Source organism: Orbicella franksi, chromosome 7 (genome assembly GCF_964199315.1).
Source record: "Orbicella franksi chromosome 7, jaOrbFran1.1, whole genome shotgun sequence".
In the NCBI taxonomy this organism is placed as follows: domain Eukaryota; kingdom Metazoa; phylum Cnidaria; class Anthozoa; order Scleractinia; family Merulinidae; genus Orbicella; species Orbicella franksi.
The window spans coordinates 15,856,507-15,875,462 of record NC_138151.1 but is presented as its reverse complement, the minus strand read 5'-3'; the positions used below and the strand labels follow the sequence as shown (position 1 = coordinate 15,875,462).

The following is an 18,956-nucleotide window of genomic DNA, read 5'->3' as shown; positions in this document are numbered from 1 at the left end:
TGGCTCAAAATAGTTTCCAGGTCTTTTCATCAGTTAATCTTTGAATGATCAGTACAACCACTCTTTGCCATTTGATCCTACAATAAAGCTATTATACAAATACCCAGTCATTGGTAAACAAGTTGTGGTCATCCTGTCTTAGTAGGTTACCATAGCAACAGTGTAACCTTTTTAAACCACCTTTAATTTTAGCTTTAAGTAGTTATAATTCAAAACTGAGCTCGGTGGTCCCCAATTTATATCATCGAATCGTGATAAGTTACCAATCTGCGGTACTGAGCACAAACTCCTGCTAGTTTTAAATCCGGCTGCAGGGGTTTCTTTTTTCATAATAAATAAGTTAATTAATCACACGGCATTCATGGAAAGCAGGCACTTAATTATTGTTTTTATTCTTGTTGTTATTAGATTTAATTAGTAGTAGATTAGTATCTTAACAACGTGATTAATGCCATTTTAGTATTTACTTCAAGTCCTGTTTTACCCGTGTATAATCAACAAATGGTAAACGCCATAGCGTTCACTATTGAGTTATGGATGCACGCGGAAGGTTGCTAAGCACGAAAGAAGCGTAAGAGTCGCACGAGGCGATAGCCGAGTGCGACTCTAGCTTCTTGAGTGCTTAGCAAACCTCCCAAGTGCATCCATAACTCAATAGTGCACGCTATGGCGTTTACCATTTGTTTTATAACATAACATTGAGACATTGGAACAACAGAAGTCCTTTTATTGAGCTACATCACAAAAAAATGTTCGTGTAGTCTTACATGACAAGAGAAAACAAGCGCGCGAAAATTCATTCATGACAACCGACTGCACACCAGTAACTCGATAAAGTTTCATCTTCAGTCAACTGTGAAGACAGTTTCGCATTTCTGGCAGAAGGACGTCGGTCATTACTGTGGAAACAATGTCTGTCAAAAGATTTGCTTTGTAAACATTAGCACACACGTCAGCAGCGTACACCCATGGGCAAATAGTAGACGATAAATTAACCAATCAGAGCGCGCGCTTTGCTTTAGTTATGTTATAAATAAAGTTAAATAAATAAGTAAATAAGTAAATGATAAGCATGATGAGATACAACGGTTTTCAAAACTTAAATAATTCTAAGAGACGTTAAGAGCCACCTTAAATTTTCGAAAATAATGATAATGACAACATCGTTTAATACTTTTGCTTATTTTTGTGTTGATAATAATATTAATGATCAAAATAAACGAATACTGATGAAAATTTTGACTCATGGTCACTTATTCCTCATTAAGGCTTTACGTCGCGACAAACGTCAAACCCGCCTTATGAAGCATTTCCTCTCACATTGGGCATTCGTACAGCCCCGTGACCAGATCCTATGTATATATGATTCCAAGCAGTCGCATTTTTCAGGCATCATCATCATCATCATCATCATAGTAATAGTAATAGTAATAATAATAATAATAATAATAATAATAATAATAATAATAATAATAACTGTTTATTCACAAATCCATGAGAAAGTGAAAAGGAGATAATCCATGAGATAGTGAAAAAGGCATGCGCAGTGATGAATAAATACTCTGGGTACGGGATTGGTTTCTGCAAAGGGCGTTGTGTCTCACGTTCTTTAGGCCAGCGGCTGCATTGGAAAGATGACGTTGGTGCTGGTTGCTATTATAGAAGGGCCAGCTGCAGGTCGTACGACGATCGGTTGTTCGGTCCGACGGTTGTTCGGTCGGTTAGACTTACAGCAGCAGCAGCAGCAGCAGCAGCAGCAGCAGCAGGTGATCACGATGATGATGAAGACAAGAGAGCCGCCGATCATGGCTCCCTTATCCACATCAGACATGTCATGCCACCAGGCAAAGACACCTGAATAAAAAAAAAAAACGTTTACAAGTTTATTTACCAATGAAAGCTAAGGTTTAGTAGAGGGATGTTTCAAAATTTTAGTTTATTGATTTAGATTAACGCTAAATTGGTATTATTAAATAGAAAAGAAACATGGACAGTTGCGACTGCGAAGACTGAGCAAGATTTTTCTTCATTAAGATTTTTACCACAATTTGCAATCTGATTGGCTAATTTGCCGTTGTCGGTAAGAGTCCAGACAACGCTTCTCTTTCTTTTTCCTGCTTCTCGTACCTGTTCAATGCCTGACAAAAACTTTTGTACCTTTTTTTTTCTTTTAGAGTACTTTATTGGTTTCCTGCACTACTAGTAATTACAACAACTATCACATATATCTCTCATCCTACTTTACATTGGTTTTCATTACTAACGTTGACATCTCTCTCATGTATAACTTGACCAATTTCATGTAAGGTTTCGCGCTTTTGCGAGGCGCATTTTTTCGTAACTAATGACTGAAGCTTTCTATTCTATACTTAAATAAAACTTTATTAACAAAGACTGAAAGGTAATTAGCTTGGTTATGTATCTTACTAGTGTATATGAAGTATTTCATAAATAGGATCGTGTAATCAAATTTCTTTAATATTTCTTTTTCGTATGGGCCAGATATGATACCAAATAGTTTCTCTTCAATTGTTGGAGCAAATTTTGAGTTGTTGGCAGCGTTAAACCAGTCAATTACGTTAACGAAAATCTTTACAAATCGGCAGTTAAGAAAAGTATGATTAATTGAATCTTTCTTGCCACATTAGAGACATTCATCGTCCGCTTTAATACCATATCGATGAAGCTCTTTTCATTAACTACAATCCTATGAATTAACTTAAACTGGAATTCTTTCAATTTTGTCTCCTTGCAGATGCTCTTAAGGAGGGTGAAAATTTTTTTCCAGGCATTCTCATATAGTCTTATTTTACTGTTCCAATTCATTGGGCCAGTCCCTGGGGGGTTCTCCCAGAAAAATTGGGTGGGGGTGTGCGGCCCGCCTCCCAAAACCCTTACCCTATTTATGACCAAAATCTGCGACATTCCCTACCCTATTTATGACCTGACCAAAAATTCGAAACCCTATTTATGACCTGACCCTAAAATCAAAACCCTGTTTCAGACCTGCGTTAAAATTAGTTCCCTAGCTCAGACCAATGTTAAATTACCGTAAACATAATTGTTTAGGGTTTTTGTTGATTTTCTTTTCGATAATGATGAAAAACTGGCTTCTTCTTAAAAATATACCCATATCAAGGCCAGAGTGCAAAAACCATACCCGATTTATGACCAAAATGGCCAAAATCAGCTAAAATCGATAACCTATTTATGACCACCTATATAGCCCATATAAGGGAGTAACCTCCCCCCCCCCTCCCCGGGCCCAGTCTGGCTGACAGTGTGAATTTTCCGGTTTAATAAACCATAGAAGTCTAGTTTTAGCATTATCCAGTTGTATTTGTGTAGAGTCGTCTAACTGAAACAGAAAGTTATTTCTTGTATACAGTTCGTTTTCCAGTGGCTCTGTACTTCTTGCTTTGATTACTAAATATTTTGGGGTTGAGCTGGTGACTTGGTAAAATTAGAGAAAATTCGTACTACAGTCATACTTGTTATTAAATTCTTGGAAAGACAGTACTTGACTATTACTGTTCAGCAGGTCTCGGATAGACAAAATATTATTGTCAAACCATTCTTTAATAGAAACCGGTTTTCCTCCGATGAGGATTTCTTTGTTATTTAATAGGACCATGTCTTGCATTCCGTCGTAACCATAGAGATTTTTTAATTTGTTGAAAAAACTAAGAATATCTTTGCAAAACAAGGGCAGACCTTCTATGTATGTTACGTCATAATCACATCTTAATAGAAAGTTCAAACCTCCAGTTTTTCTTAGGTAATAATCTGGAATCGTTTTCCAATTTCTTTCTTGTTTTCATACACTCCAAGTGGTAGCCCCCCCCCCCCCCCGAGAAGTTTTAATGAATACTTTCCCGTCTATCGACCACGTACTAACCAGAAGACCCTCTTTGCGTTTTTGGTTGGCTTGCTTCAGGAGCTCCCGTCTGTAGGAAGTGAGGTTTTCGTTGAGATAAATTCTTTCTGCAGCCACTCGCGTTGCCGCGGTTGAGAAGGGAAATAAATCCGATACCTGGACATTTTTTAGTTTGATTCTTCCCTTGTGTAATCTTGACTTCACCTTGTGACTTTGGAATTTTATTTTTTGTACCTTATCTTTCGCCCAGTCACGTAAAACGTTCCGCCGTAGACCCTATTCATAAATCGCTGCCAGTTTAAAATTCTTTTGCATGCACTTAAATTAGCCCAACTAGCCTTGTTTTGAGAGTAAAAATTCTTTGGAAATATTAAATCAAAAACGAAGTTAGTTGGGCTAATTTTAATGCTTACCAAAGGATATTTAATTGGCAGCCATTTATGAATAGGGTCTATAACACAGAGGGAAAAACTGTGTAATGATGACGTCAATCGTGCGTCTGTCCTCTAAGAGATCATAGGCGAGAACCAATCAAGATGCGAGAATAATTTGGGTTATTATATAAAAGAGTACAGACCACGCTAAACCACATTCGATTTGTTAAATGGAACAACTGTTTAAGTCCTAAAAATAGTATAACACGGAGAGCCCAGGAGAATTAAACATTCAATCAGATCAGAGGCTAACGTAATATGTAGTTTGTAATCTTGAAGACAGAGTTGTTTTTGAGGAAAAAACACACGTACCACAATCATTGGTATTGATTGGAAGGTCTCCCTCCATTACGGTCGCCTTCACAGGATAAACGCCTTTTCCCAAAAACTCGCCTCCAGCCAGGAGTTTCACCTGTTAACAGACGACAAATAGTGACGTTAGATTTCTAGCCGTCTCAAATGAGAAGATGGTTTTTCTGTCAGTGACGCGGGCATACTTGGAAAAAAAATTCCCAGTTCTCCAGCTAGGAGTCGAATCTAAGACCTTCCAGTTACTAATTGAAATGCTCCACTGAGCTCCTGTAGAAGACTTGTGGAAGCTAAGGCCATTACACTAGGTTCGTGTCTCTGGTATCGATGTTGCACAGTGTGTTCCATTTTCTCGGACTTATAAGTTTTAAGACACGCTTTACTATGAAAAGAAAACAATTGAGTGTTGAGGAATTATTTCCAGTGTAAAATTTGACAAAGTGAGAATCGAGAAATGGTGCATTATATGAACTTTTTTGTATTGTGTTTCCAAAAACGTAAGCTTCGCCGCACTTCTACAATTTAGCAATTTCAACTTTTTTTTCAGTCGTGGTAAGAAAATAGCGCGAACGTCACGAACGCAAAGAGGGTCTTTGAGAGGACTGATGACGTTGCAAAAGTGTGTTTAAGTTCCGAAACTTGGAATAGGTAGCGTTTTGAGGCTCAAAAACAAATTATAACGCAGTCGCGCTACTGAACGATATAGCGTTGTAACGCGCTATAACGTTTGTAACGAAGCCGCGCTATCAAACTCAGTATTCGTAAGCGTGAATCATATTCCAATGACACTCGCTCATAGCTTCGCAACTTGGCAATGTTATAAAGCAATTGATTCATTCTTTTAGCTGTGCATCATTATATTGCTAGCTAGAGTGTCTCCTGACTGCGCAGCGTGCAAATCTTACGCTTCCTATATGCTTTCCAAACTTCCTGTGTGCATCATAACTTTCGAGACACTTGCGATTGCAAAGCTTGCAGCATTGCTAATGGCATTAAAAAATTGCGATTTAATGAAAAATTGCACTCTCGGAAATACGCCTATTTTTCGAGAACCACTCATTAGAATTTCACGAAATTTGGCACGAAAATACTTTACGAAGTAAGTAACTAGAGTATTGGAAAAAAATTGAACTTTAACAAAGGAAATTCTAGATATTACAGTGAACCTTCAAGAAGGAGTAATTAAAGATCTCTCTGTTAAATTATTATCAAAATAGTGTTAACTTGTGAGTATCGTTACAAGCTTGTTGTACGCAAATTATAAAGAAAATCTAATGACGAGATTTTCTGCAAATAAACAAAACCGATTTTAAAGGCCTTTTTATATGTAGTCATGTTGTCATGGCAACGGAACACACGTCAGCTTAACTATCAAAAAACCGAAGTTTGTGTTGTTAACTTGCCTGCTGCCATTTTTGGCGACCAAAGGATCAAGGGTTTGAGAGAAAATGGTGAATGAAACACAAGTAACAAAAACTGTGTTGAGCCACCTTAAAGATCTATAATGACTGGATTTATGGAAAATGTGTTGAGAAATTGCACCAAAATAGCGGACATGTTTTTGGAAAATCGGACAGATACTGTACATAAATAAGGCCATGTGGTACTGAGAGCGCTATCTGCCTCGTGTACTTTTAAAAGAGGCCATAAAATCCCTGTATAAGCTGTTTAAGTCGCTGCAAATGAGTCGAACGAGTCAAACAAAGCTAAATTAGAGCTGAAATTGATCATTTGATTCGCGGCACTAATTTAGACAGGCTTAACCTCTGCGATTTCACCTGAATGAACTCACTATGTCTTTACTGTGGGTTAAATTAACCAATCATGGCGACAAGAGCATGGTAAGCAGTGGAATCGGTTATTTACTTCTATATTTCAGCGAAAAAGTAGCCCTTAAGTGACATTTAATTTCAATATCTGTTTGGATTCGCAAAAAGATAGCCACAGAATTTGACTTGTCGCTGATAATCTTGATACAGTTCTGTCCTAGAGCTAGCTTTCCACAAGGCTCAAGTAAAAGGAAATAACTCTCCTGTATGTCTTTTGAGGCCAGGACGACTAAATTAACCGTCTTGTCGTTGAATCATGAATTGTACAATTTAATTAAGACTACTTTTAACAGGAAACTGGAGTCTAAATCCACACGTTAGTCACAAAAAAATAAATAATATGATGATGACGGTGTTGACATCAAGCTCGATGTTACTGGAGTCGGCAAGTCGCCCTCTCTTGAAGGTGGCCTTGGCGCACTTGTCCAATCCGAACTCCTTGCCTATGTCGTCACTGAAAGATTTGATGGTTCTCAGCAGGCCCGTTTGCTCGTCGTCATTTTTCGCGTAGGTCTTCAAGTCATCCATGTAGAAGAAGTAGCTGATCCTCCCATGGGGGGTGTTGTAGCCATAGCCACTCTTGTTCAGGAGGGAGCTTAGAGGAGCAAGAGCAAGAGAGAAGACTAGGGGTGACAGAGAGTCTCCCTGATAGATGCCACTTTTGATTTCGATAGGTCTGGAAGTCATCATACCCTTATAGTGGTTTAGGTGGAGGATCGTCCTCCACTTCTTCATGTTTTCCCGTATGAATCGGGTGATAGTGGGGCAGATCTTGTAGAGTTCGAGGCTCTTGATGATCCAGGTGTAGGGCACACTGTCAAAGGCCTTCTTGTAGTCGATCCAGGTCGTGGAGAGGTTGCGGCGCTTGGATCTCATCTCCTCAAGGATGGCTTTGTTGCTGAGGAGCTGGTCTTTGCAACCATAGCTCCTGCGGCAGCATCCTTTTTGCTCTTTGGGGAGCAGGTTGTTGCTTTCGAGAAAAATGTAGGTCCTTTCTGTAATGATGGAGGTCAGGACCTTGTACATAGTTGGCAGGCAAGTGATAGGTCTGTAGTTTTTAGGATTCTCTGTGTCTTCGGATTTTGGTGTCAGGAAAGTCACACCCTCGGTCAGCCACTCTGGGGACTGTTCTGGGTTCTTGAGGATTTTGTTGTAGGCGTTGGCTAATTCGGGGTGTAAGCTGGTCAGTTGTTTGATCCAGAAGTTAGCCACGCCATCACATCCTGCAGCTTTCCAGTTGCTGGTCTTGTGAATGGCTTTGGTGGTCTCCTCTGTAGTGACGTCTGACCATTCCTGAGTTGGTACATGCTGGTTTTCCTTGGCTTGGTCTTGGATCCAGTGGGCACCATCGTTATGGGCCTTGTTGTTCTCCCATATCTTGCTCCAGAATGTCTCGACCTCTTCGAGTGAGGGAGGTTTCTGGACATTGATGGCTTTCTTTCCCAGCTCTCTGTATAGCTTTTTGGCATTGTCCCTGAAGGTCTTGTTTTGCCGGAAGAAGTTCGCCTTTTTGGTGTATCGCCTGAGTCTCTGTGCTTTAGCCCGGACTTGTTGTTTTAGTGACTCTTTTGTTTTGGCTATGTCGTCTTGGTTTTTTATGCCAAATTTCTTCTTGATTTTGTCAGCCTTGGCATTCTGTACATTAGATCCCTTTTGTAGTTCTTCAATGATGGAGATGTTTGTTCTGAGCTTTTTAATTTCCAGTTCAATTTTGTCCCTCCATGTTCTCTTGGGTCGGAGCCCTACACGCTTTTTAGGCGTTCGGACTACCACGTCAGTGATGGCCCATGCTGTTGCATACAGTAGGTTGTTGATCTCGGTGATGTAGAGATCTAGCCCTTGTTTGATGTTGGTAAGAGCTAGGTTTACTCGTTTCAGGGTTTCTGCCACATGTCTGTTAACTTTTACTTTTGGGACTGGTTTTCTGTCCTTCAAGGCTATCTCTTTAGTAATTTCCCATTTTTGCCTAATGAGGTTTTCAACTTCTGCAGTTTTCTCATCCTCTGGGGTCTGTTGGACTGCCCCATTTTCCTGCTCGTTTTCGTCTTCCGGTAGGATTTCCAGGTTTGGTGGAGGTTGAGTTGGTTCTGGGGGTTCAGGCTGGGCGTGGGCGTTGTTTGCCCACTTAACCCTCCAGGAGACGCAGGACACCCTTTTCCACTTTGTCAAAGACCATGACGACAAGATATCCTTGTACTCCATCAGCAGACAGTCAACGAAGTTTAGCCGGGAACTGGCAGTGCCTGCAATACCACCTGCAGAGGATGAGGCGAACACCACCTATGCCCGCAAAACAAAGGCCAAGGCAAAACACCAGGGTCGCCAACAGCTCAGGTCCAAGTGGGAATCAAAAGCACTCCACGGCAAATACCCACAGCGGGTGAAACAAGCTGATGTGGACCAAGACAAGACCCGCAGATGGCTAAAAGCAGCCGGCCTCAAGGCAGAAACCGAGGGCTTTATCATCGCAGCCCAAGATCAAAGTCCCTCAATACGCTGGTACCAACATAACATTCTCAAGAACCCTGACGTGGACCCAAAATGCAGACCGTGTGGCCGTTTTGATGAAACCATTGACCACCTGGTCTCTAGCTGCCCTGAACTGGCTAAAACTGAATACATTCACCGCCACAACAAGGCAGCTGCACACATGCACTGGAAGATCTGCAAAGAGTTCGGTATTGAGGTGAAGGATCGATGGTATCAGCATGAACCCACGACTGTCACTGAGAAAAACAATATCACCATTTTGTGGGACATGCCCATCCACACTGACAGAACCATCGCAGCTAATAGGCCGGACATTGTGCTAAAGAACAAGAAGGACAAAACTTGCCTTCTCATTGACATGACCGTACCCCTCGACGCCAACACCTCAGTCAAAACCACGGAAAAGCTTAACAAATACAAAGATTTGGAAATCGAGATAGAGAGAATGTGGAGGCTCAAAACAACAACAGTCCCGGTGGTTATAGGAACCCTCGGTACCATCAAGAAGGGCATGGAAAGCTACATCAACAAAATCCCTGGCAACATCAACATTCATGAACTCCAGAAAATAACTCTCCTTTCTACCGGCCACCTTCTCAGGCGGGCGCTCTCCATCAAGTAGAAACCCTCTTTGCCTCCCAAAGTCCATGGTTTGGACTTGGATACTACGAGAGAAAATCACCCACAATGACACTAATAATAATAATAATAATAATAATAATAATAATAATAATAATAATAATAAATAAATTAAAACGGCTCAATTTCATTAACACTGTTTTCATAAATCCAGACATAATATTCATTTGTAATTAATTTTACACGACCCCACAAGCTTTGAGCTTTAAATCTCATCGTGTTTAAATGAAGGATATGTATGCATGTATGTATTATATGTTAAAACAGGTTGCGGTTCAACCTCGTTCCCACGGTTTCTCTGAAAGAAGAGAAACCCTGGGAACGAGTTTTGTCGCGGTCCTCGCCAAATCGCTTGCAAAAGCATGGATCAATTATGTTAATTGTCGTGACTGATCATGAGTTCTACACAAAGTACCAACCCACCGTTAAACGTAGTTCGTCGCTTTTAGGAGTAACTGCGACTTGTACGTACACACCGGCGGAGAAGAAAGTATGCAAGGAAGCTGTGAAGCCTGGCACTGCCACGATGTCATCACTGGTGTAAGTATGAGACCAGGTAATATGCAGGTCTGGAACGTCCATTGTGGCGGTTACACTCACCGGGTCATCACACTTATTGACCTAACGGGTAATAAAATTAATAACATGTTTAGCCAAGTTTAAGCTGAAAGATTAATAAAATCGGTATTGTTTTCTTTTCAGTTGGTTATTTTTTTCCACACATTTATTAATTTTTTTTGGTATTTATTCTTTTTTTCTATCACGTGTATGTGGGTCCAGTTTTTGTTCAATTCTGAGATTTTTACATCTTCAATGCTTTGTTACTGCACGGTCCATCTGAGGTTTAATTAGCTGATAGCTCAGAACATTTTGCCTGAGAAGTGAGGTTCTGTATTGATAGCATCAAACCTAACAACCGTTAGCCAAAATCGTGAAATTCTGGCTGAATGTGCTCACTAATGATCAATTTACTACTGTAAGGAAAAGTACCAGTTGTCCTGAATTATGTCCAGATTTTAAGAATTTAAATAAAATGAATTGTTTCCCGATGAATAAGGAGAATTACTTTTTGGATTGAGAATGAAAAGGTGACTAGCGAATCCAGAAACTAGGATTGATTCTGTCAATCGAGATGTCTTTTTGAAAAGCGAGTATAAACGAAGTATTTCACAAATGAGGTACTTTCTACGATGAAACTATTAGGATCGATTCCGAATCATTACGACACTGAAATATGTAAGTAAACGTACAACTAAATGGTGAGAATTTCTGATTTAAGAACTGAAGTCTTTCTTATGGATTTTGAACTATTAGTATAGATAATCGCATGAATGCGAGTGTAATTAAGGATTTACACTACTCGTGATATTTGAAAATTCTCTCAAAATTGCACGAGCCTTTAGGCGAGTGAAATTTGAAAGAATTTTTAAATATCACGAGTAGTGTAAATCCTTAATTGCTAGAGCTTTCATACGACTACTAATTTATAACAGGACTGTGAAAATTACGAACACGTGCGCGTTAATTTGCACTGTACTGAAACTGTAAGAATTAACGATAAATTGGCCTGCTCTCAGTCAAACACAATGAAGTAATTTTCTCAGTCATATAAAAAAGTGGTTACCTTGAGCTTAAAAGTGATTGGCTCGTCGACAAAATCCATTTTGCAGGTGATCTTGCTGCAATCGTCACTAATGGTGCATCCGTCGTCGAGGGTTCTTCGGGAACCCGTGCTACAGAGAGCGTCAACTAAAAAGAAAATGAGACTAGTTTATCGAGTCTGAGGTATCAGCAAGACACTTAACTCTCACTGTGCCTCTCTCCAACCAGGTGTATAAATGTAGCACCGGCGAATTTAATGCTGGGGGTAACCCTGTGATGGACTAGCATCCCATCCAGGGGGGAGTAGAAATACTCCTGGTCACTTCATACTATTGAAACCGGAGCCGAGAAGCGCCGGCCTGATGGGCCACTTGGCTCACATACAGACTTTGCCTTAACTGAGATGTCAGAAGCCCTTTCAGAATGACTTACCAAACAATGGAGCTGCACCGAGAAAAAGAATAACATATCAAGCCAGGACAAGGCGAGGTGACGCAATGTATTCAATTCTCACTTTTCTCTCCATCTACCGCCTTTGTAAAGTTTACATCAAGTTTTATTAGCTATTTCAAACAGGTTACATTCCTTTCTGGAAACCCGGAAGTACATAGAAACCCAGAGTCATACAGGCGTGGATCTATCAATATCGATAATGCTATAAAGACCCTTTTTGTGTTTGAGAAATCAGTTTCAAATGATCGTTATCCAAGACATTAATAACAATAATACATTTGTAAACCGCTGTTTCCTCAATGGCTCAGCAGCACTTGGGTCAACACAACAAGGTTTTCTTTTCTTGTAAATTTATTTTGCAGCCTCCTTCCAAAAACTTTTTAAAATGTTCCGTTGCGATGGACAAAACTAGGCTGATGAGCTTTCAACGAATCGAAACCATGACCTGTAACAAATTTCGAAAAACTATCGCTCATTCAACTCTTTTTTACATCGTGTTCGTAACTTCAGTTGTTAATTTTAACATTTAAGTCCTTTGCTTTTTTATCAATTTTTTTTTTCATAAATAACAAATTTAACAAGGAGACTGCCAACACATTTAGTACCAATTAATGATCAGCGAGGCCATCAACACACAAAAAAATTTCTTTCCTTCGACCTCTCTCTCGTAAAGTGAGTCGCTCGATCGGTGAGTCACGGTTAAAGAATGAAAATAAAATAAAAACCGGACAAAAGAAGTATTGACACTGACAAGCGAGCCTTGATTATATCACGGCGGTGATTGCCATTTTGCACAGAATAACTGTCATTCTGAAAGGCGTTTGAAGACGTCTTTATGTAAGATGGTTGATTTATAGATGCAGAGTCACTGGAAGATGTATCTGGAGTGTATTAAACTTAGAAACACCCGAAAATGGGAGCAAGCAATGAAACAAAACCATTTTCATGTTGCTATTTTTTTCAAAAAACTCAGAGGTCGGTCAGGCGATGGGAAATGAAACATTTTATAGGGAAGGTCCAAGAACATTTGAACCGACAAGGGAAAACAAGAAGAAACTCGACAAGTCAAAGCAATACCACATAGAAACAAGTATCTCTAGTCATTTGTTAGTACGACCGTGACACATGCAAGAGAGCGCTGGCTAGTAAATCCAACAAATCGATGACCAATGGCTGTATAGCGCTCCCTTATGTTCAGCGTATCTCTGAAAAAACATGGTCGCTTATTGAAAAGACAACAAAATCAAACTCTCTTACAAGCCACAATCATTTGTTTCATTTCAGTGCCGATCAGCTGAAATCTAACGTGGTATGTAAAATGAATTGCAAACAGTCCGAATTTGCATACTTTGTAAATCAGACAGATCCCTGAATAACACAAAAAATCTATTTTGATGTTCGATCAAACTGTAAAGTAGCGATCTATAGGGACAAAAGGAGCAATCAAATCTACTTTGGCAACGTTGAAGTCTTTGGACGTAAGGTAAATTTTAGGGTTGGCGAATGGTAAATGCGAGACTTTGCGAGACGGCGAGACAAGCGTTTTTGTTTGCGAGCCAGGGACATTTTGGCTATTTAGATTGCGAGACCGAGACTTTAAAGTGCTTTGAGTGCGAGCGCGAGACGTTCAGACTCTAGAAATTCGAGCCCCAGATTTAGTTGAGAGGTAGATTGAGCGTGTACACCCTTAGGCCAGCTTCTTGGAACTGACTGGAACTGGAAATTCGATTATAACACACTACGTGATGATATCCTAGAGAAAAATGACTGTTTTTCTGGCGCCAAAGCGGACGTTGCGGTAGGTTTTGTACCTTTTTCTGGAATTAAGACAGGTAGGCCCTACCTGTCTTAATTATCACATGTCTTAGCATTAAACGGTACCAGTTTACTAACCGTGACATGCCCCTGCAAAAATCAAGCGGGGTGGCCATTTTGGTGTCCTTACAGGAATGTGTTTTTTTTCGGCCTAGAACCGTGTACAGGCGGACCAACTCTGAAAAGCCACAGGTCAAAATTAGGTTTGCGTTCCACTTCGTCGAACGCAAATACAATGCCTGGCTTGAAACCTAGCTTAAACTGCAGCGATGGTAATGATATTCGTGGTTTTTAATTTTACCTGGTAAACGCGGATGGAAAGTTGAATTCAGGCGTTCGATTAATCCTGAAAGCCACATCTTGTATCCTGCGTGGTTTTCACGGTCCCGCGGGTTTCTCGCTTGGGGCAACTCGACTCCAGTTAGCTCAAATATCGCTCAGGTTAGCCTGAATAAAGCGTGTTACGCTTGTTCTGAATAAGGGTGATGGAAACATTGACTCGGACTCATTTGACTCTTCACTCTCCTACTCGCAAGGTTGGGTTCAAGTACTGACAACTGAACACAAAGGGGAATATACACGGTTTCCGTCTATTTATGAGTGCTTTATTGTTAAATAGGAAAACACGGTCAGCAAGCACACTGTCACTCTATCAGTTAATCAATTGTTAAGGAATTTTCTGTTCCTGAGGGAAAATGCGCAACGTTTCTCATAATTGCTCGCACGATCGCAAACTATTGTAATGTCTAATTATTGCCGCGCTTTGGCGAGTAGAGGAGATGGAAAACAGTTAATGTTTAATTAACCAGTTTGGAAAGAATTTGCGATTACTCTCCAAACGGCTGAACTGTTTCGTTATAAAATTTTAGCACGCCACACGGTGAAAAAGCCATTTTCGACATCGTGTGCATCTCCTATGTCATCATTTGGCTTTTATTGCCGGTTTTGTGGCGTTTTTCAAGCAGTATTTGACTCAGAAATATTGAATGTAAATGTCGGAACTGGGGAAAAACATGAAAACCCTTTTACGCAATATTTTGGGTGACGAAATGGATGAGTGAATACGGGCGTCGGTTTTGGGTTTATCGTTAACCAATAAATAGCGAGCTCCGCGAGATTGATATGCTGTATATAAAAACGACAACGAAGGATTTTTTACTTTTTCGAACATTGGCCGGCTTGTTCTCGCTTCAATTCGCAAAGCGCTACGCTAAATTATTATTAAATAAAATCGAGAAACGTGTACTTCAATGAGTTGATTTTTTTCTTTTATATCGTGCGACATCCATTCTTTTATTTTCAGCTCTGGCTTCTATCGCCGCGCGAGTCAAAAACTTCAAATGCCGGATGTATATTTTTGGCTCAATGAAATGATGAAATCAATTAATTAGATTTTGAAACATTTAATTAGATCAATGTTAACGTCTGTAGCAACTATGACTTCAAGCGGCGAGCCAAAAAATACTCTATGCGGGTCCTCATGGAAGTCAGGTTTAACTTTTTCTCGGAAAATTCGTAAGTTGCTTCATTGAAATTCCATATCAATTGAAGAGAAGACGTCATTTACAAAAACAGATAAAGGAACGAATTGGGACTTCAAGACCCTTAGCCTTGCGACAAATCGAGACTCCGAGACAGCTTCTTAAAAAAATCGAGACTGCGAGACGCACATAACCGCTAAAAAACGACACTGCGAGACCCGTGAAATTCGACTAAAATTTTACGAGACCCAGAGCTTTTGAAGGACCATTCGCCACCCCTAATTTTCAGGACCAACTCTGGGAATAATCACATTATTATTCCAGGATTTAAAAACAGACAAATGTCTAGAACGGTCGTAAATCTCGCGTTATGTGTTTCTAAGTCGCGGAAAACAGCCTCCCTTACTTTTCGTATAAAGAATCAATTGTGTCTACACAAAACAAGTGGAAATTTCCACTACTAAAAACTCAGTTTTACATCGACTGAAACAATTAACAATTACCTCAAACTGATACGACTTAAAGTTAGTCTGTAAAATTACCTGCAGTGAGAGAAATTAGTTGACTGAAAACGAGGATGAAAAATCTTGCAGCAAGAGTGGTTCTTGGAGAAAACATTTCAACGGAGGAAGACAAAAAGCTTCAATATGCAAATATATATCACGGCGTCTCGAACGTTCAGCGTCGACCGCTTGAATAACACGGATTCCTGGATTTCCGGTTTGACCGGTTTTGTAGTATTCTTAGAACAGAAGTGTCGTTTCTCGGAATAAACCATTTTACAGTTGTCTGCTCAGTGACCTGGCCTTTATATGGCAGCGAGGCTGCAGTTGACCTTGTTTTGATACAGACCTTACTGCTTTTGTCATGTAAATGTACCCAGTTAGCATCAAAACAACTTGTTTTACACAACAAAAGCAGTGAGGTCTGTATCAAAACAAGGTCAACTCAAGCCTCGCTGCCATCCAAAGGCCAGGTCACTGAGCAGACAACTGTAAAATGGTCTATTGTGCTTTATACAGCTGTTTGGAGAAAGGTTGTCGGAATAAAGCCAGGGGGACACCGCGGAAATACGTTTTTTGGGGCGCGATACAGTATTTTGCTGGTCAGCGGTACACCTTAACAAAACTACAAAATGCCTGCAAGTTTTAGTGTTATCGCAGCGAGTCTTGTCGACAGTGAAAAAGATACAAAACTTAGAGCGCACACTGTAAACTTAGCTTTTAAACTCCGCTCATTTGTTGGATAGTTCTCAGTTAATATTATATATTGTGCCAAAGCCAAACTGAACTTGCACACGGTGTGAAATTGTTGTTGTTTCGTGAAAGTTCATGCTCGCAAGGGGCGAGCCAGTGGCAATTTACGTTACGATGTGCGCTAAGACTAAAACTAAGCAGCTTTTGTGTTGCTGTAGCGGTGTTATGAGGACATCAACTTCTCAAGTTTGTTGAATTGATGGGCTTGAACCGTGTGAATCGGTATGTCAACGGCATTTCGATCAAATTCGTCGGGAAGACAAGCTCGTGTTCGTCCACTTGTTCGATTGGGGGCACTCGCGTAAGTAAACACGGTCATCCTGTCTCCACTCGGTATCACCAAATTATGGACCAAGTTGGCCGAAATCGAAGCAGTGCTTCGTATAAATCTTGGACATGTTGGTGTAACAAGTGTAGGACTGAATCCCAAAAAGGGTTCAAAATCTGGCCTCAACTCGGGGAAGAATTCACCGAGGTATGTTTTATCATAAAATATCCAATTTTAATTATACTGTACTTCAGTAAGCTTGAGGCTGGCGAAAATAAAATTTTAAATTTTCATGTTTATTATTGTTTCTTTGTTTCTCGTCATAATTTCGAATTGTTGCAGTTCTGTATTTTGCTTTTAGCTTCTCTAAAGTGTGAAAATTATTTTAAACTAGTTGCATCGCTATTAGAGTTTAGAAAAAAAGTTATTTAGCTATTAGAAAAAACCACAAGAAGTACATGACATCTGATTATCTTAAGATGGCAGAAGACATGGAATACAAAGCTGTTAAAAGGGTAATTAAAAATACATGCATATGTTATTGCAAGACAATGAAATTACCATAAGATCTGGGTAATAACAACTTCCAATTAAAACTCAATAAATGAATTTCATTTTTAGTTATAGATAGGCTATCCCCCCTGTATTCACACAGCAATCTTCTGATTGAAAGGCCACCCAGATAATGTCTGACCACATTACCTTAGAGCCTGAGACTCTGCATAACTTTCTAAGATTAATTGTTTACATATTACTATTATCTGGATTTCCCAATAGAAAACTTCTTCTATTGTACATTTTTTTCTATTTTGGCTCAGCAAAATTAACAAATGTTTAACGCCAAAGCGTGCACTATTGAGTTATGGATGCACACGGGAGGTTGCTAAGCACGAAAGAAGCGTAAGAGTCGCACGAGGCGATAGCCAAGTGCGACTCTAGCTTCTTGAGTGCTTAGCAAACCTCCCAAGTGCATCCATAACTCAATAGTGCACGCTATGGCGTTTACCATTTGTTTTATAACATAACATTGAGACATTGGAACGACAGAAGTCCTTTAATTGAGCTACATCACACAAAAATGTTCATGTAGCCTTACATGACAAGAGAAAACAAGCGCGCCAAAATTTATTCATGACAACTGACTGCACACCAGTAACTCGACAAAGTTCCATCTTCAGACAACTGTGAAGACAATTTCGCATTTCTGGCAAAAGAACGTCGACCATTACTTTGGAAACAATGTCTGTCAAAAGATTTGCTTTGTAAACATCAGCACACACGTCAGCAGCATACACCCATGGGCAAATAGTAGACGCTAAATTAACCAATCAGAGCGCGCGCTTTGCTTTAGTTATGTTATAAATCCTTTTAGAAACTGTCCATGGATGATTTCCACAACATCAGCGCCGTAAAAACACCGAGAGAACAGTGACCAATGCTCTCCATATGGCAACTCCTCTCCTGAACATTCAGCCATCTGTTGATGGTGGGGAGAGGCAGGGGGCAGGAGCCCGGGAGAATAGGGGGCAAGAATCCGGAGAGAAATGCAAAATGCTAATTTTTGTCATTCATTAAGGCTTCAAATACTTTCAAAAACAAGAACTGAAAATGTTACTGGACTTTCATTTAGTGTCTTTAGAGACTTCTAGGCCGACAGGCAAAGAAAAATTCACCCTTGGGCTCAAAATGAGGTCCAAAATGAAACCCTTTGACAGTGGTTACGTCATAGGTCATTCACTTGAAAGACATGGGTAAGAGTAGCAAGGCTGAAAACGAAGGAAAAGGAAATGCCCAAGGGGTGTGCAGCTAAATGACTAAGATGTGTTTTGAGTCTCTTAATTTACAGGGGGCAGGAGCAGGACGAACAAGGGTGGGAGTCAAGAGATAGAGGTATGGGAAGTGGGAGGTTCTGACTCCGCTGTCTCTTCCCCCACTTGATGCAGTACCTTGTCCCTAAGTAAAAGGTAAAGTCTGCCTAGAGCCAAGTGGCCCATCAGGCCAGGCTTATCTCGGGTTCTGTAGCATGAACCGACTAGGAGTATTTCTACTACCCCCTGCCGGATAGGATGCTAGTCGATCACAGGGTTACCCCCAGCATTATATTCACCAGTACCCATATGTACACCTTTGTGGAGTGAGGCACCGTGAGAGTAAAAGTGTCTTGCCCAAAAACACAACACAGTGTCCTTGACAAGGGCTCAAACACGGACTGCTCGATCCATTGCTGAGCGCACTAATCACAAGGCCACCGCACCTCCCACCTTGTCCCTTAGGCCTAACCTTAACCCTAAACCTAAAAAAAGGAGTCTGTAGATTTCAGTCAAGTTTATCTCTTTTATCACTTGTGTATTTGAGACAATTTCTAATTTCTTTGCTTTCCGCCATTCAGTTTACAGTACCAAAGCCTGATTTTAAGTGATTCGCAATTATTGACAGAACTTGTTTTTGCAACTTACAACTTCAGACTTTGCACAAAATTTCTCACCGGAGAAAAGCAATGTTG

At 40.2% G+C, this 18,956-nt stretch overlaps 2 protein-coding genes across 2 annotated transcripts; one reads left to right on the top strand and one right to left on the bottom strand.

Moving 5' to 3' along the window:
• Positions 1–451: 451 nt before the first annotated feature.
• On the bottom strand, positions 452–11,805 carry LOC145493602 (uncharacterized). The gene is made up of 5 exons (XM_081473090.1): positions 11,762–11,805; positions 11,203–11,344; positions 10,002–10,199; positions 4,624–4,723; positions 452–1,854 (listed from the first exon to the last, which is right to left on the bottom strand). The coding sequence occupies exons 1-5, from the start codon at positions 11,803–11,805 to the stop codon at positions 1,610–1,612; spliced, it is 729 nt and encodes a 242-aa protein (XP_081329216.1). The 3' UTR covers positions 452–1,609.
• On the top strand, positions 8,737–9,635 carry LOC145492180 (uncharacterized). Its single transcript, XM_081471522.1, has one exon. It carries the CDS (start codon positions 9,100–9,102, stop codon positions 9,559–9,561), a length of 462 nt encoding a protein of 153 aa, XP_081327648.1. The 5' UTR covers positions 8,737–9,099; the 3' UTR covers positions 9,562–9,635.
• Positions 11,806–18,956: the final 7,151 nt, after the last annotated feature.

Coding starts and splice junctions, on each gene's coding strand:
- LOC145492180 (XM_081471522.1), top strand. CDS start 9,100: ATGCACTGGAAGATCTGCAAAGAGTTCGGTATTGAGGTGAAGGATCGA.
- LOC145493602 (XM_081473090.1), bottom strand. CDS start 11,805: ATGACTCTGGGTTTCTATGTACTTCCGGGTTTCCAGAAAGGAAT. Junction 11,345..11,761: donor CCGGGTTTCCAGAAAGGAAT/GTAACCTGTTTG, acceptor TCGATAAACTAG/TCTCATTTTCTTTTTAGTTG. Junction 1,855..4,623: donor AATCAATACCAATGATTGTG/GTACGTGTGTTT, acceptor TTTTTTATTCAG/GTGTCTTTGCCTGGTGGCAT.